The sequence below is a fragment of the Anabas testudineus genome, chromosome 6 (assembly GCF_900324465.2).
Source record: "Anabas testudineus chromosome 6, fAnaTes1.2, whole genome shotgun sequence".
Classification (NCBI taxonomy): Eukaryota; Metazoa; Chordata; class Actinopteri; order Anabantiformes; family Anabantidae; genus Anabas; species Anabas testudineus.
Genome location: NC_046615.1, coordinates 16,631,310 through 16,655,314, shown reverse-complemented (window position 1 = coordinate 16,655,314; position 24,005 = coordinate 16,631,310). Strand labels below are relative to the sequence as shown.

General features: G+C 44.5%; 1 protein-coding gene across 4 annotated transcripts; it reads left to right on the top strand.

Moving 5' to 3' along the window:
• The first annotated feature begins 517 nt into the window (after nt 1-517).
• Nucleotides 518-22,604, top strand: LOC113165957 (filamin-C-like). 4 transcript variants are annotated; one of them, XM_026365796.1, is made up of 47 exons: nt 518-1,257; nt 3,581-3,829; nt 5,417-5,514; nt 6,616-6,766; nt 6,873-6,991; nt 7,087-7,164; nt 7,290-7,452; nt 7,622-7,822; nt 7,987-8,103; nt 8,712-8,849; nt 9,035-9,161; nt 9,253-9,389; nt 9,494-9,687; nt 9,799-9,912; nt 10,026-10,169; nt 10,332-10,455; nt 10,715-10,875; nt 10,963-11,053; nt 11,180-11,349; nt 11,442-11,559; nt 11,652-11,914; nt 12,042-12,639; nt 12,958-13,131; nt 13,955-14,117; nt 14,205-14,533; nt 14,628-14,751; nt 14,893-15,049; nt 15,133-15,322; nt 15,427-15,450; nt 15,577-15,818; nt 15,932-16,031; nt 16,138-16,278; nt 16,414-16,542; nt 16,661-16,834; nt 16,922-17,086; nt 17,214-17,417; nt 17,513-17,665; nt 17,771-17,893; nt 18,005-18,253; nt 18,425-18,694; nt 18,840-18,977; nt 19,096-19,211; nt 20,015-20,147; nt 20,258-20,434; nt 20,575-20,793; nt 21,294-21,512; nt 21,906-22,604. In XM_026365796.1, the coding sequence occupies exons 1-47, from the start codon at nt 882-884 to the stop codon at nt 22,091-22,093; spliced, it is 8,232 nt and encodes a 2,743-aa protein (XP_026221581.1). In that variant the 5' UTR covers nt 518-881; the 3' UTR covers nt 22,094-22,604. The 4 variants fall into 4 exon arrangements, with proteins under 4 accessions (XP_026221581.1, XP_026221580.1, XP_026221583.1 ...); XM_026365795.1 differs by having other exon boundaries at nt 18,422-18,694; XM_026365798.1 differs by lacking the exon at nt 7,987-8,103.
• Nucleotides 22,605-24,005: the final 1,401 nt, after the last annotated feature.

The following is a 24,005-nucleotide window of genomic DNA, read 5'->3' as shown; positions in this document are numbered from 1 at the left end:
CCTAAGTTTTGACCTTTGCTTGTCTGTGTGGAAATACATTTCACTCAGAGGTGGCAGATAGCTGCACGTAATGTGTTTGCCTCATCTTCCTCAGGATGACCTCATCCTTTTTAAATGTTTCTCTGTAGGGCCTCAGTGAGAGAATCTGATGTTTGGATATCCCACTTTTTTTATTTTTTTGACGCAGGGGGACTCTGCCTTTCTCACTTTCTTTTCTTAGCTCAATTGTTCAGCCATTGGACCCTGAGAATGACACACAACAATTCACAACAATCGGGCAGTACAGCCCCCAGTCTCCCAAATAGGAGCGCCTAAAAATAAGGAGCATGCCACAACTGTTGCGCAGCCTGGTGTCTGACCAATCGCGGCCCCATCCTCCCAGTAAACCGAGCCCGAGTCTCGTTATCCTCATGGATTAACAAATAGACTGTGATCACAGAGTTTGAGTGACGTGGCCCCGGGGTCCTTTATAAACCCCCTCATCTGTTTCTTCTCCCAACATTCAAGTGAACCAGGCTCAGAGTGAACTCCACCAGTTCTTCTCCACTTTACTTGCCAAGAAAGTTTGTTTAAAGCGCTTCCTCGGGACTGTATAAGAAAGCAGCGACCTATCAAGAGAGTGCCAATTAAAAAACCGGACAACCAGCTGCCGTGCACATTATAAATTGGATCATTTAATCCATCACCGTCCTGACATAAGTGGTGTCTTCGCAAGTACATCCGAAAAATATCCTGGCTGCTTTTTAGACTCCTCCAAGTTTGAAAGTTCCTCCGCGGGAGCGCGCTTGTCATCAACCTGCTAAAGTTTTCTGCGCTGCCGAGCGCACAATCCAACACCCAAGTGTCACCGAGGTATAAAAGTGGACTCGGAAAAGGCCGTCATGATGAGCAACAACTACGGCGACGACCAGCTGCCTCCACAGTATTACCAGGCCACCGATTTAGGGGAAGAGGAGGACGACGAGATGCCAGCCACGGAGAAGGACCTGGCCGAGGACGCGCCATGGAAGAAGATCCAGCAGAACACCTTCACCAGGTGGTGCAACGAGCACCTCAAGTGTGTCAACAAGACCATCACCGACCTGCAGAGGGATTTTAGCGATGGGCTGAAGCTCATTTCTCTCCTGGAAGTTTTGAGCCAGAAGAAAATGTACAGAAAGTACCACACCAGACCCAACTTCCGTCAGATGAAACTTGAGAATGTGTCTGTGGCGCTCGAGTTCCTGGACAGAGAGCATATCAAACTTGTCTCAATAGGTGAGTCAGTCTCTTTAAGGACTTCTCTGATACAGCTATAAAGTGCAAACAGAAAAAAAGGGGCCAGACTATTATTAGATAGGAACATGTATTAAGATGGAGGAAGTAGTTCTAGCTGAACCATGGCCACATTTCATACCTTTTGATATTTTTAAAACTGTCATGTCTTCACAAACACATGCTGTACGTTATCAGCCCAGGTGTCAGCCAGCAGTGAGATATGGCTTTCACAGGCCCCTGGAAACCTGCATTGAGCTGGGGTCACCAGCTTATTGGAAAGTTATTGCAGAGGTGTCACTGAGGTCATTGACATGTGTCAGGGCCAAGGCCTAGTGGCTCCACAGTATGCTTTCGACCTACTCCAACAGCAGCAGTGTGGTAAACTATGGGCTGGAAATTCACTAGGTCGGTGCTAATGACAGTGGCACAAGATATACATGGGGTTGCAGTCACAACATAACGGGCACACAGTCTCACACACACACACACACATATTTGTCTCTGTTGGGTCAGAACGACTCACTGGGGCTTTTCGGTGACAGCCAATTCCTGTCCGGGCCCATCAGCAACTCCTGTGAGGTGAGGATTAACTCTGGTGGGATTTGAGGATCAGGCTGCAGTTACAGATAGCTGAAGTTATATTAAATTGTAGTGGATTTGTGGAATTTGTGTCACATCCACAGAGTTTCAACAAGAGGATCTCACTCCACCAGAGTGAGCAGAATGCCACCTCTATTTAACAACTGAGGAGAAACCAGTTGCATAATATAAATAAGCACAGATATGGTACGATGAGGAGCCAGTTATACTCCTGTAGAAAAAAAACACTATTTATACAGCAGAATAGTTATTAGATTAGTCTCTTTTGGTGACTAATGATACTGCCCCACATGAGTGAAATCCCTGGCATGGCCGAGGCTTTGGCCTGTGGACTGTGAAGGACACAGTGTGTCCACAGGAACATGCATTAAAAGTTTGAGCGTGTGCCTGATGACACCGAGGGAAGCTCTTTATGTCCATCTCAACACTCAGATTTCTTGTTGATCACAGTAGGGCAAAGGCCTTCATCACAGATATTATCAGAAATTCTGCAGAGCTTGTGTCCAAAATAGCACATCTAGGACTTGATACGTTAGTGTGTGTCTGGCACAGTTCTTGCAGCTGTAGATATACACTAGGTCAGACTGTTTTGACAGAAACAGGGCGTGATAATAGAAGTCCTGGCATTTTACTTCCCAGCACCCTCTTCTTGTATGCATCTATAGTAGGTCAGTGAAGGCCTCTTAAGATAATGTCTCAGTCCCATCTGACACACACACACAAAAATCACCACAGGCTTAGTTGCACATGTGTCACAGTGTGTAACCAGATACCATTTGATTGATGTCTTTTTGACCACACAGATGCTTTTAAAGCCAGACATGGCAGGATCAAACCACACTATGCCACATCTTGCCACCTGTCTGTGCCAGTCAAATGGTGTCACAAGAAACAGTCTCAATAGGTCTTGTGACAAACAGATGGCATAAAAAGCTCCCTGTTGTTAACGTTTTAACGAATTAACTGGAGTGTATCACATAAGATTAGTCGATAAAACATTAAAGTCTAGCACTCCTCAGAGGTTATTCGTCTTAAATGGCTGAATTTCTAAATTAGAGGGAGTTTAAAATGCTTTATTTGACAAACTTTTCCTCAGAGAGTTTCAGGAAATGAGCTGCATGCTCGCTGTCAATGAATCTAATCTTCACCTTATTTGATTTATCACACTCTCATGCTGCAAGTTTTGGTGGTAATTGAAATCCAAGTGGTATTTATGCAGAGAAGGACCCACTTCCACATATCCTCAGCTGTCACTGTCTTCAGAGTACCATTGTGACTGGATGACAGATTGTCAGGGGTCCTCAGCCAGACAGCTGTCTGAGAGAAAGGGGCTCAGGGGAAGTAGTGAGGAGCATTAGATTCTTGTCTTCTCAGCAGTCAATCATCGCTGTTTGTATTTCTTCTCAGAATAGACCAGTCAAGCAGCAGCAGGAAAGGACACTGAAATGGTATTATATATAGATCTGAGGTCTTAATGTCTTATGCTTTAGCATTAGGGTGCCTTGGTCATCGAGGACAACATACTGTACAGTCTTTAAACCAGTTCAACAGTAGATTGCACAGATCTCCCTGAAACAGCCCATGAACAATTGAGAATGAAAACACAGTGGACAAAACCAACAACCTAACATATCACCATATACTGTAAGACACTGTGCTATATGTAAACCATTGGAGGTGATAAATCCTCATGAACTCTATTATCTCTACTGTCCAACTGCAGATAGCAAAGCCATTGTGGATGGGAATCTAAAGCTGATCTTGGGTCTTATCTGGACCCTCATCCTTCACTACTCAATCTCTATGCCCATGTGGGATGACGAGGATGACGAGGAGACTAAGAAGCTGACACCCAAACAGCGCTTGCTGGGCTGGATACAGAACAAAGTGCCCCAGCTGCCCATCAACAACTTCAACCGTGACTGGCGGGATGGCAAAGCCCTGGGAGCTCTGGTCGACAACTGTGCCCCCGGTAAGAAATGTGAAAAAAAAAAAAAGTGTAGTGCAATTGCTGAGTCAGAATATGTGCAGAGCCTGGTGACAGGCTTGTTGTATATGGCAGTTTTGCTTGGTTGCCATGGAGGTTGAGGTCAGACATGTGTCAGTCAGTGTATTTGAAACAGTATCACCTTCTCAGGAGACTTGCTCGTCTAGAAATGGGGGGGTGTATATCTCTCACACAGTTTGGAGCATGTACATCCAGACACACACACACACACACACACACACACACACACACACACACACACACACACACATTGATTCAGATTCAGATGTCAGCCAGCGTAATCTGTCTCTAGAGAGCAGGTAGTGTCATTGGGTTGTAGAGGGGTTGCTGATGGCCGGAGGACGTCCCCGCCAGCTGTCCCGCAATGACTGAAGCTTTCGCTCTCACTGTTTCAGGCCCTGAGGCCCAAGACCGGCTTTAGTGTTTATAGCCTTGCTGCTACACAACAACCCCAAATTTGGGCACCATTCCTCCTTTTCTGTCAAGGGGGATGCCTTGGCTCTGCATCAAAATACAGAGTGATTTGTCATAGCGAGGTGCCTGATCCAGAGATTCAAAGACCGCGGGGCCATAACTTGAGTCACTGCCAGTTTAGGCTTCTGCTTCCAACAATGAACATTAGAGAGTCATCTCCTAACTCCTGCTGCACAGAGTGAAAGGTGGAGGAGTAGCAAGTGGAGTGTTCACCATGTTAAACTGTGTTTATATGAGCCACTGATCTGAGCAGGCGAATCTTTCAAACACTGTGCTGCAACGCTGACCATACAAGGTTCTGTTGTTTCATCAGCTAATACCAAACAGCAGGGTAACTGTCAAAACTAGCTCTGCCCTGAAACACAGAAGCTCTGCTTTTGATTCAGATACAAATGTGCAAAGCAAGTTCACTGGCCAGACCAGGAAGAAAACACTACTGTAAATGACAGACAGCTTCAATTATGTTATTCTATCTATCTTATTCTTATACATTTACAGCATATGGCTGTTATCCTTAATACTACAGTGATGTTCCATTATGACCTACATGCAGTAGAAATGGTGAACTCCAGAGCTGACATCATTGTGAGGAGAGCTGCTTCCCCAAAGTAGGATGACAGAAGGCCCACCCTGGTTCCTCCTAAATGGCAGTTTTTTGCTCTGTATTTTCTATCACACTCCTTCGTAGTTGCATGCCAACTCAGCCCTTTGGTCTAATACGTGTGTCTGTAATAATTACTTAATAGTAATCTATGGTGTGTCTGTATGGGCGAGTCCATCACTACACTAATCCAATTTAGGCATTAGCAGCATGGAGGAGGCTACCTTTAGCCACAGCGTAAGTACCGGAGTGTCCGCCAATGTTGTTTTTTTAACATTCAATAGAGTGTTTCATTGTCACGCATTTCAAACACACAGGAGCACAGCGGTGTGGCTAAGGTCATGCAGTGTTGTAGCTAGAGGTGTTGGAGAGATAGTAGTGACAGCCCAAGTGACCCTATCATAGCCACCGCAGTGTAAAGCTGCCTGCATTAGCCCGCACAGAAATGTCTAATTGTCCTGTTTGTATTCTGTTAGGTTTGTGTCCTGACTGGGCTGAGTGGGACCCAAATAAGCCCGTGCAGAATGCCAGAGAAGCTATGCAGCAGGCTGACGATTGGCTGGGTGTGCCTCAGGTAAGATCCACTCAATAGATGTCAGCCACAAATGGTTGTTTAGTTTGCTTTACCTCAGCTGTGTGTCAGAGGAGTGAGTTGATCTCACATGACTAGAAGCTAGTATGTTTCTTCTGTTTTCTGAAGGGAACACCGTTTTACTAATTAGTTGGCACCATTAGTTTTAGTACCAAGACACGTTTGCAAATGCGAACACACCTCACCACATGTACATACATCTGTGGGACAACACTGCACAAAAGGCAGTTATTTGAATGATATGAAGCCCAGTGTTTTTCCAGAGAGACCATACTGGAGGGTGTCATGAAATATTTATTACCCAGCTCACTTTTAATATTTCCTTTTACTTTATTGTACCTCTCAGTAAGTGAGTGTGTAGGAGTTTTATTTGGTAGATTTGTGAGTTTGTGGAGGTGTGAGATTTCTTAACACCTTCTGAGCCAACAGCCAAAACAGAAGTGTAAATATGCCTGCGCTCATCAGAATAACAATGTGAACCGAACATGAGTGCAATATTTCCAGTCCACAGTCTTTGCATTGTAATGTGCACTATGCAGGTTGTTTACTTGTTTGCCTAAGACTCAGGGTTAGCTACTCTCCATAAGGCTTAAAGTTAGAGAGATAGCCAGGGGGTGCATGTCATTGCCCTAAGGCCTGGGGGCTAGATTCCAGTGTGCTGCTGTTAAAGAGATGTGGGAGAGGTCTGGCTCAGTATAAATCCCCCTGACTGGCTTATTGAGGGCAACAATCCTTAACCCTGCTGTCCTAGGGTTAAATATAACCAGCATGGAGCATGGCTTTGTGCCACTGTGTGACAGACAAGCAAACAAGTGCTGCTAGGGAGAGAGAATTTGTGTTGGAAAGTATAAATAAGTTTAATCCTTGGTAAATCCAATTGTACTATGCTTAATAAGGGAAAGCTGTTTAAAAAGTCAACAATACCATTATTATTAATGCCAGTGCAGTCAATTTAAAATGAATTAGGCTATGGTGTATGCTGCATAAACACTGAATTTCACCCAGTACTTTTCAAATAAAACTCAATCATTTTTCACACACATGAATAACTGCTCCTGTGCCGGTCATCTTTCTGGGCCGTAGGTGATTGCCCCTGAGGAGATTGTGGACCCAGATGTGGACGAGCACTCTGTGATGACCTACCTGTCTCAGTTCCCTAAGGCAAAACTGAAGCCCGGAGCTCCTCTCAGGCCCAAACAGCTTTTTCCAAACAAGGTTAAAGCCTATGGACCAGGTGGGTGTCCTAACAGTTGATATGGACAGTTTGTCACATTGAGTGTTACATTGCCCTAAACCTTTCAGAGTGCTGTATATCAACACACACTGTATTTTTATTACAGGTATTGAGCCTCATGGCAACAAGGTGCTGCAACCAGCCGTATTCACTGTGGAGACTCTTGAAGCTGGAAGTGGTGAGGTGCTGGTCTATGTGGAGGATCCCGAGGGTCACAAAGAAGAGGTAAATTATGCCCGATACAGCTTGCCATCTCAGATAACTCTGGTGCCAAGTTTAAAAGTGTGGCATCTAAACTTTATCTAACACTTGTCTTGCAGGCTAAGGTTAAACCCAACAATGACAAAAACCGAACCTACACTGTGACCTATGTTCCTAAAGTTGAGGGTGTCCATAAGGTAAGCTGATACCATTACTGTTATGTACAAAATTCGACACTTGCAAATGCCTCCACATACATCACACAGTAGGACAAAGCTATGCTATTAAATGTGTTAAATTCATTGTGGTTTTTTTTTCTTAGGTGAAAGTGTTGTTTGCTGGTCAGGACATTGACAAGAGCCCCTACACAGTAAATGTGGCAAAGGACATGGGTGATGCCAGTAAAGTCCATGCTCGAGGACCAGGTCTGGAACCTACAGGCAACGTGGCCAACAAACCCACCTATTTTGACATCTATACAGCTGGTAAGTATGGACACTTCAGCCACTTCCTGTACTGACATAGAGATGTGCAGACAATAGTAGATATAATGAAAGACTTCCTCTATTTTACAAGTAAAAACAAATCACTGCAAACTAAAGCTGCAGCATCAACTTTGTCTTATGATAACTATTTCTTTTCTGTCACTCTCAGGTGCTGGTAATGGTGACGTCAGCGTGGTTATCGTCGATCCTCAGGGCAAAAAGGACACGGTTGAGCTCGTCCTGGAAAATAAGGGCAACAATGTTTTCCGTTGCACCTACCGTCCCATGCTAGAGGGACCTCACACCATTCACGTACTGTTTGCAGGCCAGGAGATCCCCAAGAGCCCTTTCACTGTCAACATCGCAGAGGGTAAGACATCCGTCTGTGTTGTAAATTACTGTCAGACAAATCTGATTTCCCAACGTGCTGTTAGTGTCATGGTGAGCTATCCATCACAATCTAAAGTCATCTTTTTTCTCCCTGGGAACGGCCGCCCAACATAGAGGATAACCCTTCCTATCTGTCATTTCTAGCTCTGCCCGTTGCTCCTCCCAAGGGAGCTCCACTGCAGATAGTCCCTCAGTCAGTGCGCACCCCTCCTGGAGTGAAGGGTGGGAAGGGGGCACCCCCCCCAAAACCTGGTCGCCCAAGTTAGTATGGTCTGCTGGGAAGGAGCCTGTGCTCATTGTTCAGCCAGATCCCTCCTACCCTTCCCTCTGTGCCCTCTGTGCTTTCTTTAAGATTTGGGTGCTGCGGCTCAAAGGGGTGCTTGATGGCCTGCTCCATTTTCTTGCGTCCTGCAGCTTGATGGTTTAAATTGAAGGAGAGATGAGATGCAATGCTGTACAAACAATTTACATTTACAGATTGTCCCAGTTTGTGATTCGGTCTACTTTGTTCTTCTCTGTTAAATATCTTTGCTTGTGCTGTTGACATGTTTGTTTTTATTGCATCCAAATTTGCATCAGCCAGCATTCAGTTTAAGCCTGCAGTCAACATTTCTGAGTGACTGACTGAAATGTTGTCAGAAGCTCCCTTGATGCACTCAGTCCTATTCAGCATTCTGTACTTTGCATTATATGTTCTGCAAAAAGCATCATTCTCATTTTCAGGTTCTGTCAGTCAACCTTGAATTTGAATTTAAATTGGATATTTTATGTCTTTTCTACTAACATTGCTGTCAACTGCTGGCTACTCTCGGTTGCTGTATGCCTTGCTAAATATTTCTGTCTTTCACGCTTGTTGTTATTCCTTTCAGCCATTAACCCAAATGCCTGCAGAGCGACAGGCAGAGGCCTTCAGCCTAAAGGCGTGAGAGTAAAGGAGGTTGCAGACTTCAAAGTTTTCACCAAGGGAGCTGGTAGCGGAGCACTGAACGTCTCAGTCAAAGGACCAAGTGAGTCAGACAGCTCTCTCTGCTCAGCAACACTCCTCACTCTTCCTTGTACTCTCTTGGAAATATTTCCTTTGTTTGGGTTCTTTGACTGCAGGGTTGCATTCACATATGCATATGTTAAACCACAAACAATGTATAAAATGTCTCTAACTTGAATCCATATTGACTCTGTCTATTATTCTCAGCTGGAGCAGAGGAGCAAGTGAAAGTGCGAGATGCTGGGAATGGTGTATATGAATGTGAATATTACCCCCTTAAGCCTGGTAAATATACAGTCAGGATCACATGGGGAGGCCAGCCCATCCCACGCAGGTAGGATCCTATTTTTGCCTTTAGCTGCTCATTAACAATGCACATTCACATTTATGATAGGTAATGTTCTGTATTCTGTTGTGTGCTGCAGCCCATTTGAGGTGGAGGTGGGTCAGGAGGCAGGTTTTCAGAAAGTGAGGGCCTGGGGTCCTGGTCTGAAGACTGGCATGGTGGGAAAATCTGCTGACTTTGTGGTAGAGGCTATCGGCACTGAAGTTGGAACTCTGGGTGAGACATATACAAAGAATATGAACTCTTACCAGAGAAAAAAGTACATCTACTTATACATTTTAAATTTGAAATCCGAACGTGTGAATATTTCCTTTGCTCAGGCTTCTCTATCGAAGGCCCATCACAAGCTAAAATTGAGTGTGATGATAAGGGTGATGGCTCCTGTGATGTACGCTACTGGCCCACTGAGCCTGGGGACTATGCTGTCCATGTCATTTGTGATGATGAGGACATTAAGGACAGCCCCTTTATGGCTCACATCGTCGCTGCGACCAATGATGTTTTCCCTGAGAAAGTAATTCCCACTCACTCAATCAAAAACTATTAATATATGAAAAAACTGATGTTTTCTCACCATATTCTGAACAAATTACATAAAAAATATATGTGCATATGTCTTTTGCAGTTGAAAGCCTATGGACCAGGCCTGCAGCCAACTGGTGTCACTTTGAACAAACCAACTGAATTCACCATTGATGCTCGCTTGGCTGGGAAGGGTCAACTCAAGATCTACGCTCAGGTGTGGGGAGCATAAGTTTGTAGAGAATTCATTGTTTATTTATGGGAACACATCATTTATATTGCATATCGGCTGTACACACCAGAACTCACACGCTTTTTTTATCCACTAAGGATGCTGAAGGCTGCACCATCAACATCAAGATCACTGACAAGGGAGACGGCACATTTCTGTGTGTGTACACTCCTGTAAAGCCCATTAAGCACACCATCATCATCACCTGGGGAGATGTCAACGTACCCAACAGCCCCTTCAGGGTAAGACACGTGACAGAGTACATATACACACCATTATACTGTACTTAAAATTCAGTCAGTTTAATAAAATGATACTTAACAAAATATAGATAAAGTTAGAGGACTGCAGCAGTTCTACTTCAGCCAATTGCATCTGCCTCAAGTGCACTGTGAATTCATTAGGTGCTGGTTGGAGAGGGTTCTCATCCAGACAGAGTCAAGGTCTATGGGCCTGGAGTGGAGAAGACAGGGCTCAAGGCTAATGAGCCAACATACTTCACTGTGGACTGCAGTGAGGCTGGACAAGGTGAGGAGATCATGTGCATGGTTACAAAAACACTTCTGAGTCTAGCTGACTCTTAATGAAATTAGAATTACATCATGTAAAATTGAAAAGTACAGACAAGTGAATGTGTGCAGTTCAGCTGCGAAAGTGAGGTGAAGTTATTTGAAATGCATGAAAAGTACTTAAAGGAAAGCTCAACGCAGTGCAAGGACTTCTATTTATTCAGACCATCTATTTTGAATGACCTGTGTGAACTATACTCATTGCTATACACCATTAGGGGACATCAGCATTGGAATCAAGTGTGCCCCAGGGGTGGTTGGCCCTGCTGAGGCAGACATCGACTTTGACATCATCAAGAATGACAATGACACTTTCACTGTCAAGTACACTCCCCCTGGTCCAGGCCGATATACCATTATGGTGTTGTTTGCTGACCAAGTAAGGATACTGTTTGTAGGGTGTGTGAAATTATGTTTTGATTAACAAATGGTGGTTATAATTTATTTCATTAATGATTTTTATCAGGAAATTCCCAGCAGTCCATTCAAAGTAAAAGTGGATCCTTCCCATGATGCTGGTAAAGTGAGAGCAGAGGGTCCTGGACTCAATAAGACAGGTAAGAGTTTTACCAAGTTAAAAAAGCACATTTGCAACAGATTTCCAATAAAATACTTCTATGTCACAGAAACAGTGTGATTTGATGCAGACTGACAGTACTGACAAATACACACGTGTGCTTTAGGAGTGGAGGTGGGCACTCCAACCCACTTCACCATCTACACAAAGGGAGCTGGCAAGGCTAAGCCTGAGGTGCATTTTGCAGCATCAGGCCCAGGGGAGGCAGTTCGTGACTTTGAGATCATCGATAACCACGATTACTCCTACACTGTCAAGTACACAGCTCTTCAACAGGTACTGTAGGACTTTGAAATCTAACAGAACAGAATTGTTGACATTAATATTACAAATTTATCAATATTCATTCTTTTTCTGGTATTTTGCAGGGTAACATGGCGATTTCTGTGACTCACGGAGGAGATCCCATTCCCAAGAGTCCCTTTCACATCACTGTGGCACCAACATTGGACATTGGGAAGGTGAAAGTACAGGGATTAGACACCAGTAAGTAACAAATACTAAATAATAAACTCTTGGATTTACAATCTAAAAATTAAGCGCAACATTTAAGTGTTTGATGTCATTCTTTCTTGCAGAAGTGGAGGTCGGAAAAGATCAGGAGTTCACGGTTAATACAAAGGGTGCTGGTGGACAGGGAAATGTAGGTGTGAAAATGACCTCACCCTCTGGTCGACCAATCCCATGCAAGTTGGAATCAGACAAAGCCAAAGGCACTCACAGTGTGAAGTACATCCCTCCCGAGGAGGGGCAGTACAAGGTTGATGTCAGCTATGATGGCAACCCAGTGATGGGAAGCCCCTTCGGGGTTGAAGCAGTGATGCCTGCTGATCCTTCAAAGGTAAATGTTATTAAAGTTCACTCTGCTGATACTTGGAGCTCAAAAAACATAAGATTTTACATTTTATGTTTCTCAATAGAAGTTTATAATACCACACCTGACATCTGGCATAACTGTTGCATCACAGGTGCGAGCTTTTGGCCCAGGCCTGAAGGGAGGCATTGTGGGTAAACCTGCTCCATTCACTATTGATACAAAGGGAGCTGGTGCAGGTGGGCTGGGCCTGACTGTGGAGGGTCCCTGTGAGGCTAAAATCGAGTGCCAGGACAACGGTGACGGCACATGCTCAGTAGCCTACCTTCCCACAGAGCCTGGAGAGTATGCCATCAACATCCTGTTTGCTGAGAAGCACATCCCTGGCTCTCCCTTCAAAGCTACAGTGCGTCCAGCCTTCGACCCTAGCAAGGTGACGGCTAGCGGTCCTGGTCTGGAGAAGGCAAAGGCAGGCGAGCCAGCAACCTTCACTGTGGACTGCACCCGAGCAGGCGATGGCGAGCTCACCATCGAAATTGTGTCCGAAACTGGGGCTAAGGCTGAAGTGCACATTCAGAAAACTGCAGAGGGGACCTTCTCTGTTACATACATCCCACCTTTTCATGGCACACACACCATCACGATCAAGTATGGTGGCCATATGATTCCTCAGTTTCCAAAGATGCTACAGGTTGAGCCCTCTGTGGACACCAGTGGGGTGCACGTATACGGGCCAGGGGTGGAGCCCAGAGGTAACTAGACCACAAACTTTAACTTAAGATACTCACAAAATGTGCTTGTGCTAAAAGGATTCTTTAAATAAACTCTGCTATATTGCAGTCAGCATACAAACTGACAAAACATTTATACTCAATACTTAATCTGTCAAATGTCCGTGTTTGCTGCTCATTTTCTGTTTATGGTATTGTACATTAAATGTCTTTGAGTAATGGACTTTTAGTTGATACGGAACTCATGAATCACTTATTAAGATTTATGTCTTATTGTTGGGGCTGAATTTGATGTTACTCTACATTATCAAATAACCTGAGGGGCTTTTCTGTTTCCAGGCGTCCTCAGAGAAGTCACAACTCACTTCATTGTTGATGCCCGTGCGCTGAGCAGTGTTGGAGGAAGTCATGTCAAAGTACACATTTTAAACCCCTCCGGCACCAACACAGAGAGCTACATCACTGACAAGGGAGACGGCACTTACAGAGTGGAGTACACCGCATTTGAGGATGGTAGGCACACGGAGAACACATCATATTATACCATTTAACTGTACTTTTCAATACAATTAAGGGTGAAGAAACCACAAACAACAATAAAAGAACTAAAATCTGTATAAAAAGTGTAAAAAGTACAAATCTACACTGCCATGGAAAACTAAAGGATTTTGCTTAGCCTGTGTGAAAGAGTACAGAGAGACAGACAGAAAAATTAGAAACAGGAGCTCGTGTTAGGCGCCATTTGGGAATAAAGCAGGAGAGTGGGAAAGGAAGAGCAACAGAGAGGGGTATAAATACAGAATGATGCAGTGGAGCAATGATGTGAGGGGCAGAGAGCAGGGAGGTAGAGAGGCAGACAGGCTCTGTTTTATAAATAGTACGCTCTGGAACAGAAGCTCTTAACCAGGCAGGTATGTGTGCTGAAGGCTGCCTGCACACAGCAATACAGCAGGGGAATGACAGAGGATATTAATAGAGACCTATAACACAAAGCAAAGAGATCACAGAGCAATGCTCCAGCACCAGACATGCTCTAATATCATAGCAGTGCGGCTGGGAATCTAACATATAGGTCTACTGAGAGAGCTCTGTGAGAAAAATGTTGTAACAGAATAATGAATAGAAAACAGATGTAATGCCTTGTACGTTCACCAGAGCGTCTGCGTTCTAGATGGTGTCTTTTATAAATAAACAGATGTTTATTTCCCTAAAAGGGAATTTGTCTGGTCCATAATTAAAAGCAACTTGCTGTAACAGAAAATATTTGCTTGCTTTGAGAATGCTCAGGCAGGGATGTATGATACCAGACTTTAGATTGGATTATATTTGTGCACAGGAATGCATCTGATTGAGGTGATGTATGATGAAGCACCTGTACCCAAGAGTCCCTTCAGAGTGTCAGTGGTGGAGGGATGTGATCCAACGCGGGTCCGTGCTTATGGACCAGGTTTGGAGGGAGGAATAACAAACAAGCCCAACTGCTTCACTGTGGAGACCAGGTACTGCTGGGTCACATTTAATGGACACATTGTGGGAATTCATTTTTGATATGTGGAATAAAATAAAAATGTTGGCTTTCCTCTCAGGGGTGCTGGTACAGGAGGTCTGGGTCTGACCATTGAGGGTGCATCAGAGGCTAAAATATCCTGCAAGGACAATAAAGACGGCAGCTGTAGTGTGGAGTATGTCCCCTTCACTCCTGGAGATTATGATGTCAACATTAACTATGGAGGTCATCCGATCCCTGGCAGCCCATTCCGTGTTCTCGTTCATGACCCTGTGGACCCCAGCAAGGTGAAGTGCTCAGGTCCAGGACTGGGCGCTGGGGTCAGAGCCCATGTTCCACAAACTTTCACAGTTGACTGTACCAAGGCTGGACAGGCCCAACTAGATGTGAAACTGTACGGCCCAACAGGTGAGGACACACCAGACAACTATGAAAACCCCCAATCGTTCATTTAAAGTAGATTTTGTGGTATATGTAAATTTCTATCATGTCTTATTTCCAGGTACTGTGGAGCCAGTTGGTGTGAAGAACAACAGTGACGGCACCTACACAGTTCACTACACCCCAGCGCAGGATGGCCCCTACACTGTAGCTGTCAAATATGCAGACCAGGAAGTCCCACACAGGTACAGCATGATATGTCTTAATTAAAGTTCTGCCTTATCTGGCTGGATTTAAGAAAGAAAAGAGTAGTTCAGCACATTTTCAGTTCCAATTTTTGGAAGTCTTTTGTCAGGCTGAGTTTAGTAATTACATTTGATATTCAGTCCGTTCAAGGTAATGTCCCAGCCTGGGCATGACGCCAGTAAGGTACGTGCCAGTGGCCCTGGTCTAGACAAAAAAGGGGTTTCTGCCAGCCTGCCTGTTGAGTTCACCATTGATGCCCGTGATGCAGGAGAGGGACTACTGACTGTGCAGATTCTGGTGGGTTAAGCTACATTTATTTAAAGATGACTCGTTTTTAAATTGTAAGTGCCTATGTGAAAAACTCAATGTTCTATTGACAGGACCCAGAGGGTAAACCAAAGAATGCAACCATCCAGGACAACAGGGACGGCACCTACACTGTGTCATATGTACCTGACTCTACAGGCCCCTACACTATCACCATTAAATATGGAGGGGATGAGATTCCTTACTCCCCATACCGCATTCAGTCCCTGCCCACAGGAGACGCCAGCAAATGCCGCCTAACTGGTAAGAAAACTACACCATAGCTCTGATAAATAAATGTATCATTACAAAGTGTAGTTTTATCATTTATATACATATATTCACTAGCATTCTCTTTTTATTTTCAGTGTCTATTGGAGGACATGGTGTCTGTGAGTAACTCAGACTTTGTTTGTATCTCTGTGCTACAGTATGTTGCTAGAAAAATCTTCTAGGTGTCTTTATGCTGCACTTTTAACCCCTTATCCCTCTTCTCTCTCTCTCTGTCTCCATAACAGCCAGTCTTCAGAAGCTGCAGACCTCTGAAGATACAGTTATCACCGTGGATGCCAAGGCTGCTGGGAAAGGCAAGGTGACCTGTAAGGTGCTGACCCCACAGGGAATGGAGCTGGACATGGACGTGGTTGAGAATCATGATGGGACCTTTGACATTTACTACACAGCCCCTGAACCTGGAAAATATGTAATTACCATCCGCTTTGGTGGGCAGAACATCCCTAAGAGCCCCTTCCAAGTGGTGGTGAGCAAATGAGTATTTAAATAGCTGCTATAGTTGTGTACCTTGTGTATCTTATACACATCCTGAGTTGTATAAAACCAATTACTGTATTTACCCTGAGTCTCTATTGACAGGCCACAAATGAACCTGTTGTTCCACGTGATACTGTGGATCCTCTCTTCCGCCCTGTTAACTTCCTTGTTCCCTTCACGCCACAACAAGGAGAAATCACAGGTGTGACAAACATCTCACACCCAAATACAAAGTCCTGCACACACACAGACTCACAAAACATCTTTTTAAAGCCACTGCCATTTAACTATGCCGCTGACGTTTTTAGGTGAGGTGCGGATGCCTTCAGGCAAGACTGCCCGGCCGCATATCACTGACAATAAAGACGGCACCATCACAATCAAATACCAGCCAACAGAGAGAGGCCTGCATGAGATGGACATCAAATATGATGGAAACCACATTCCAGGTCAGAAAAACATCCTGTTAGACAAAGATGGAATGAATAAAAAGTAGTTCTTCTATAAAAACAGACATTTATTCAGTAATGTTTTGCTGTCTTGTAATATAATACGATGTGTGCCAATGACCCTATTTCCTGTAGGAAGCCCTCTGCAGTTCTATGTGGATGCTGTGAACAGTGGAGTGGTGACTGCTTATGGTCCAGGTCTGAGCTATGGTATGGTCAACAAGGCTGCCACATTCACTGTGGTCACCAAAAATGCAGGAGAAGGTGAAGTTCCTTTCTTTTTCACTGATATTTGCTGTGTTGTGTGTTAATACAGTAAATCTATATAAACCAACACACTGCAGACAAGTAAGAATATGGAACTTTTTTTTCTCCCTCTAAGGTGGTCTGTCTCTGGCGGTGGAGGGTCCCTCTAAAGCTGAGATCACCTGTAAGGACAACAAAGATGGTACGTGTGCTGTCTCCTACCTGCCCACAGCCCCTGGAGACTATAACATCATTGTCAAGTTTGACAACAAGCACATTCCTGGGAGTCCCTTTACTGCTAAGATCACTGGTGAGGAATTTTTTTATGCAGCTGATATATTTATAGTGGATGTGGACACTCTAGATTAGTCATCTAAACCGATTTTATTATGTCAAGGGGACGACACCATAACCAGGACGTCTCAGCTGAATGTGGGCACAGCAGCTGATGTGTCCCTAAAGATCGCAGAGACTGATCTGAGCTCTCTGAGTGCCAGTATCAGAGCTCCATCAGGCAACGAGGAGCCCTGCCTGCTAAAGAGACTGCCCAACAGACACCTTGGTGAGATAGTCACTTACCAGATATGCAGAAAAACAGGAAGGGAAGAATGTAGATAAGGCACTTCTGGATTCATCCAGTGCATTTATGTTGCATTTTCCCAATTCTTATATATTTTTTATGTTTACAGGTATTTCTTTCACCCCTAAAGAGGTTGGAGAGCATGAAGTGAGTGTGAGAAAAAATGGCGTTCATGTAGCTAATAGCCCTTTCAAGATCATGGTGGGTCAGTCAGAGATTGGAGAGGCCAGCAGAGTAAAGGCATTTGGTAAAGGCCTGGTGGAGGCGCACACTTTCGAAATGGCTGAGTTCTTTGTGGACACAAGGAATGCAGGTAAGAGCCGGAGGTGGTATGTTTCTACTTCATGTCAGGAACAGAAAAAATACAAAAGCAAAACATACTTTTCCAACTTCCCTTCCTCGTCTTAGGTTATGGAGGTCTGGCATTGTCAATTGAGGGTCCGAGCAAAGTGGATATCAACTGTGAAGATGTTGAAGATGGGACGTGCAGAGTAACCTACTGTCCAACAGAACCTGGAAGTTACACTGTTAACATCAAGTTTGCTGAAAAGCACATTCCAGGTTAGAATCTTTTACTTGGAAAATATTATATACATCTAAAAAAAAAAAAAAAAGAAATATAATATATTTTGTTTGTTTTACTATAAATACATTCTCCCCATGCAGGAAGTCCTTTCACAGTCAAGGTTACTGGAGAAGGAAGGATCAAAGAGAGTATCACCAGAAAGAGGCAGGCTTCTTCTATTGCCTCAGTGGGTAGCACATGTGGCCTTAATCTCAAGATCCCAGGTGAGAAAGGAAACCAATCAGAGGTGGCTAGAGTGCAAGTGTCTTAAAATACTGTAAATGAAGCTGGTTTACTCCCACATTTGTATTCACACTGTTTTCTCCTCACTGCAGGAAACTGGTTCCAGATGGTTTCAGCTCAGGAAAGGCTGACCAGGACGTTCACGCGCAGCAGCCACACATACACCCGCACTGAGCGTACGGAGATCAGCAAAACTCGTGGTGGAGAGACCAAGAGGGAGGTACGAGTGGAGGAGAGCACGCAGGTGGGAGGGGGAGGAAGCCCATTCAGAGATGTTTTTGGAGACTTTCTGGGCAGAGAGAGCCTCAGCAGCTTTGCTGGAATCACTGCCAGACCTGAAGGTGAGAATCCAAATTTACACCCCTTTTAAATTCTGAAAACTACAGAATTGATGCACTTTGGCTTGAAGTGTCCATAGAAGGATGTGCAGTGTTTATTCAAGCTTTCTGACACTTGTTTAACCAACAACCTTAATATAACTTAAACAATGCTGTGCTGTCACATATCAGCAGTTGAAAGTGGCTCCCAGACCATGACGGCTCAGGTGACCAGCCCCAGTGGGAAAACAGTAGATGCCGACATCGTGGATGGAGGAAGCAGCACCTACAGCGTGCGCTTCATCCCACAGGAAATCGGACCCCACACAGTCAACGTCAAATACAGAGGCCAACATGTTCCTGGAAGTCCCTTCCAGTTTACTGTGGGGCCTATGGGGGAAGGAGGAGCGCACAAGGTCCGCGCCGGAGGACCTGGCCTGGAGCGAGGCGTGGCTGGAGCACCCTGTAGGTTCACTCTGTGTGAACATCGGCACGCAGTCTTTGTGAAAAATGTGTTCGCTATAAATACTGTTCAAGTTCTGTTTCTAAATCTTTCATTGTGTTGATTGATGAACCTCCATCTAATATAGCCTTGCTTCAACTGCTTTAGCTGAATTTAGTATCTGGACCAGAGAGGCAGGTGCTGGTGGCCTGTCCATTGCTGTAGAGGGGCCAAGCAAGGCTGAAATCTCCTTTGAGGACAGGAAGGATGGTTCTTGTGGTGTATCTTACATCGTTAAAGAACCAGGTATGACGTTTGTCACCCACAATAAATGTTCTTGTTTATTTTATCTCTAATTTGCTCAATCTTTCAGCAATTCTTCATTACATGCTTTAGTTCATTTGGTGGTGTCTTCATTCCCCAGGCGACTATGAGGTGTCAATCAAGTTCAACAACGAGCAGATCCCTGACAGCCCATTCATTGTTCCGATTGCTACACTGTCAGATGAGGCCCGGAGGCTCACTGTCACAAGCCTTCAGGTAAAATCTTGCACAAACACGTGCTGTTGACAAAGCTACATTAATATGTTGAAGTACATAACATTGGAAATAAACACATACACAGTCACAACAGGGTTAAATAACAGGTTGCCTGAAACATAGTAAAGGAGAGGTAGTTGATATATCTGTCTAATAGCACTTTGCCCTTGAAGTGTAATTGAATGCCAGTGTTGGAGCAGTATTCGTGTTTATAATACTGTGATGCTGGCCAGCGATGAAGGGCTGGATTAACTGTCCCTTGCTAATGTGGGGCAACACAAGCTGTGCTATGTGTGGGCAGTAAGCTAGTCTGTGTGATTGTGTTTCTGTCAGAGAGGAAGGAAAAAAGAAAAGAGCGAGGGGAAGATAAAGATACCTGTGACAGCTCGCAATGTTGGTCTCCTCACTTCACAGATGCTTGTTTTATTTTCTTTCACAGTTTCCATTACAACTGCCAACACTGCTAAAAACATATATTTTTAGTTAACTGAAATGCCACTTCAGAGTGCTTTTTCTACCACTACAAGCCAAGTAAAGTGCAATATCAGACCAACGTTTAAAATGTCACACTGCCTCTTATGTCTGGCAGGACTGCTCGTCTGCCTGTAGGGCGAAATCACTAAACGCGTAACTGTAAACTCTGACCTTTTCTACCTCTCACACCCAACCACTCAATCTATTCTCGGTCAGGCATGGTGAGTCACAAGCTTTGTCTCCCTCGAGGCATACAAACACACACACAACACACACACACGCAGCACGTAGACACATATTCTAATCATATTCATACCTGTCTCTTGTAGGAGAAGGACTTGAAGGTAAACCAAGAAGCATCCTTCATGGTGCAGCGAAATGGGGCTCGAGGTGTGGTGGATGCCAAAGTCCACACCCCCTCCGGCTCTTCCGAGGAGTGCTATGTCACTGAGCTTGACAGTGGTACACATCAACCTTACTTTGTAGCAAGACCTATAATCCAAGTGTATCCAGGGACTTTTGCTTAAGAGTATTGGTCGGTAACATCTCCACCTCTTCTTTTCTGTTTTCAGACAAGAGTGCAATTCGCTTTATTCCACGAGAGAATGGCATTCACTCCATAGATGTCAAGTTTAATGGATGCCACATTCCTGGAAGCCCCTTTAGAGTGCGAGTGGGAGACCCGGGACTGATTGGAGACCCAGGCATGGTGACTGCACATGGCCCTGGACTGCAGGGAGGAACCACAGGTAGATACATGGTGTCCTCACCATCTCTACAAATGCACGCTGGATTTGCTGACAAATTCTTGTGTTTTTATTTCTTAATTTAATCTCTTGCAAATGAGCAGACTTTTCATCTGTTTCTCAATTTGCCCTCTTGCTTCCAGGTGTATCCTCAGAGTTTGTGGTCAACACCAGTAACGCAGGCTCAGGCACTCTATCCGTCAACATCGACGGACCATCTAAGGTCAAGATGGACTGTCGCGAGTCTCCTGAAGGCTACAAGATCACCTACATACCCATGGCACCTGGCAACTATCTCATCACCATCAAATACGGCGGGCCACAGCACATAGTGGGCAGCCCTTTCAAAGCTAAAATCACAGGTCTGCTTCACAGTCATTCTCCCATCTGATCTGTGGATCTCAGATGACAAGTGTCTTGATTATGAAACAAATGTTGTTGAAAAAAGTGTGGATGTCGGGAAATGTTATGTCATCTGTGTTCATACTGCTTAGTGTACCTCTTACATAAAAGCTGGCTTTCTCTGGCACTAAAGTGATATATCCCTGTCACTACATGGCCGATATGAATTTCTTTTTTTTATTAATGTAACATAAAAATACTTTCAAGATTTTAAAACATCTCCCACGAGTCCTGAGAGTTCACTTTATTTGAAGATGGTATGAAATATGTTCCTGTTTGAGCTCAGGCACCGGTCTTCTTCTTGTACTTTACTGTGTAGGGAAACTCTCCTGACAAGCAACAGCATCTTCGCTTCTCTCATATCTTTGTCAATACTGAGTGTGTTATGTAATGTCTGGATGGAGCCCTGATGTCATTAGATAACTTTCTGTTGCTCTCTTTGTCTCTCTCTATTCCGCAGGCGCCCGACTGTCAGGAGGACACAGCCTCCATGAGACCTCCTCTGTCTTGGTTGAAACAGTTACCAAGACCTCTAAAGTGGGCGGCACCTACAGCTCCCCCTCCACCGCCTCAACCAAACTGACATCTGATGCCAGCAAAGTGGTCTGTCGTGGCACAGGGTTGTCCAAGGCGTTGTTGGGACAGAAAAACAACTTTACAGTAGACTGCAGCAAAGCAGGTGAGATAATTCTCCACATTGAGCCAAAAACACAGACAGAGCTTATTTTTAGTCAACAAAAACATAAACCAAGGACACGTCTTCAGCTGGAAATTGGCTCTTTAGTGACTGCAAGTGCTCATCTATGTTAGTCAAATGGTAGCTTGTGACTAGCTGGTGCCAGGCAGATAGCATGCAGTTTATAAGACATTTTTTTATTGAAAACATATTCCCGATAATGCTGGAAGTGAGTTTAATGAGTCGTATTAAATAAATCATTAGCTGGTGATCCATAAAACTGAAACAGCTGAAAGACAGATGTAAACCTGAAATGATTTGCGGAATCGGGTGATAACACATACACCAGCGTAACTTCTGCACACCATTAAATTTCATTTTTTAATCTCCTTCTAGGCACCAACATGCTCATGGTGGGCGTGCACGGACCCCATGCTCCATGTGAGGAAGTGTATGTCAAACACATGGGCAACAAGCTCTACAATGTCTCCTACACTATCAAGGACAAGGGCAGCTACACTGTCATCGTCAAATGGGGTGACGACAACGTCCCTGGGAGCCCCTATAAAGTGGCTGCACCCTAATATAAACTGCACCAATGCTCCATCGCTCCTCCTCCACCGACCCACCATTGTTTTCCTGTCATGTGCACGCTTTAATCAAATGCCCCAGTACCTCCTTTTTGGTGCCGCTGTTTGCTTTTCAACAGATTACAATATACTCAAGATGCACTAGAACCCAAAAGGACATTTGCTTACAGTTTTGATGATGGCACAACTGCCAAATTGCCAAAGCTTTGTATTAACTCCAGAAATGACATTTACAAGTATGCATCCACATTCAGACTGCTAAAGGCAACAGTGTGGTTTACAAGTCCTCGAGTGATGTTGGTTAAATGTTTTCCTCGGCCCATAAAATTTCTGTTGTGCTGTAAACAGATGGAATAAGATATGAATGTTAAAAGCAGTAATCAACAGTTTTAAAGTTTGATAGAAAATGGTTTTGTATGGTTTACGAATGAGAAATTCACTTTTTTTGTTATATTAACCTATTTTTTGGTAAGTCTTTGCAGCCCTAATAAAGATTTTATTGCTAACTTTCCAGATGGAAGTGACTGAAGTTATTCCAGTTGTCACAGTTCTAAAAGTGCCTTTGCTAGTTTAAAGGGTGGTATGTCTTGCTTTTGAGATTTGCATAGTTTCATCATGCATCTATTTTCTGACCACTGCTTGCTCTTCCCTCTGAGCAGCTGTCAGGATATTGTTTCTCTGGCTTTCCAAACATTTGACCTGTATTTAGTTTTTACTGCCCTTGACTTAATTTAGACATCAATTAAATATGAATATTTAGTGTTACATTAGTAAAACAGCATCCTTCGAGTACACTCATTTACATCCTGTATTTGTCCAGATGCAATCACAAGATGGCAGCATAGTCAAGCTCTCCTCTATGTTCATATCGCAACCAAATACACAAGAACAAAATATCCATTGTTCCCAGTCAAGATTAACTACACTTTCCTCAGCACAAGGGAGCCTGTGGCGCATAGAAACCAGAGGCATCAGCTTCCATTGTGTGTGTAATTAATCCTTTTGGATCAGAGATGGAACACAAGTGGTTTCTGTTGTGGCATCCTTGTTGGTGGGGGAGCAGACCCTGCTGAGGCACAAATCAACCAGAAAGGAGAGAGGTTCCCATGCATATGTGAGTGCAGTCACTTGTGTGTCCTCTGTGGCCTGTGTGTATGTTCTGTATGTCCTCTGCATGGTCTGCCTTAGTCTCACAGTGAGTCAACCACCCCACCTCCACACGCTGACACACTCCACCAGCACCCGTACCATTCCTCACAGAAAGGAGCCTATAATTAGGTGCTAATTTCCTCTGGTTCCACTGTGACGTGATGCTGGGGGCCATGGTGAGGCAAGACAGAGTAAGCGGGTGCATCTCATGAACAGCGGCGAGAGCTCGACTCCGGACCATCTGGCCAAGTGGCTGGCGCTGCCTGCTGCTGCCCGTGCTGAAGTTGAGACCAGGGCAAGGCCCACCCACGTCAGTCTGCTCCTCCGGACCGGGACCCAGGCGTCTGTCCACCACAACATGTTTATCTCGAGTGGCTGCCAAGTGAATCACAACTGCGTAGAAGATACAGCTCCTTGCTGCATACATAGCGGGGGGAGAGGGTGGGGGCAAAGAGAGGGGAAGAGACTGTGCGAGGAACAGAGGGAGAAAGATGGATTAGAGGAAGAGAATGGGATTAAAAGAATCCAGATGGAAGAAAGGGAGACAGACAGGCACTGGCACACAGACTCACACAAAAACAGAAGCAGAAACATTTGAGGCAACATAAAAAAAGACACTGCAAATGAATCAATCACTGCTTGAAATGCACAAGAGGCGAATGTAGGTTCTAGTTTAACCTCCAAAACAGAAATAACGGACTCAGTGAAATGAGGGATGAGTTATTAATTCTCTTATACCCAACACACACACACACAC

Excerpts from the sequence above, each read along its gene's own strand:
- LOC113165957 (XM_026365795.1), top strand. The coding sequence starts at position 882 with ATGATGAGCAACAACTACGGCGACGACCAGCTGCCTCCACAGTATTAC. Across the intron at positions 16,032-16,137 it reads ACAACAAGGAGAAATCACAG|GTGAGGTGCGGATGCCTTCA; the intron begins GTGTGACAAACA and ends TGACGTTTTTAG. Across the intron at positions 20,435-20,574 it reads ACTGCAGGGAGGAACCACAG|GTGTATCCTCAGAGTTTGTG; the intron begins GTAGATACATGG and ends TCTTGCTTCCAG.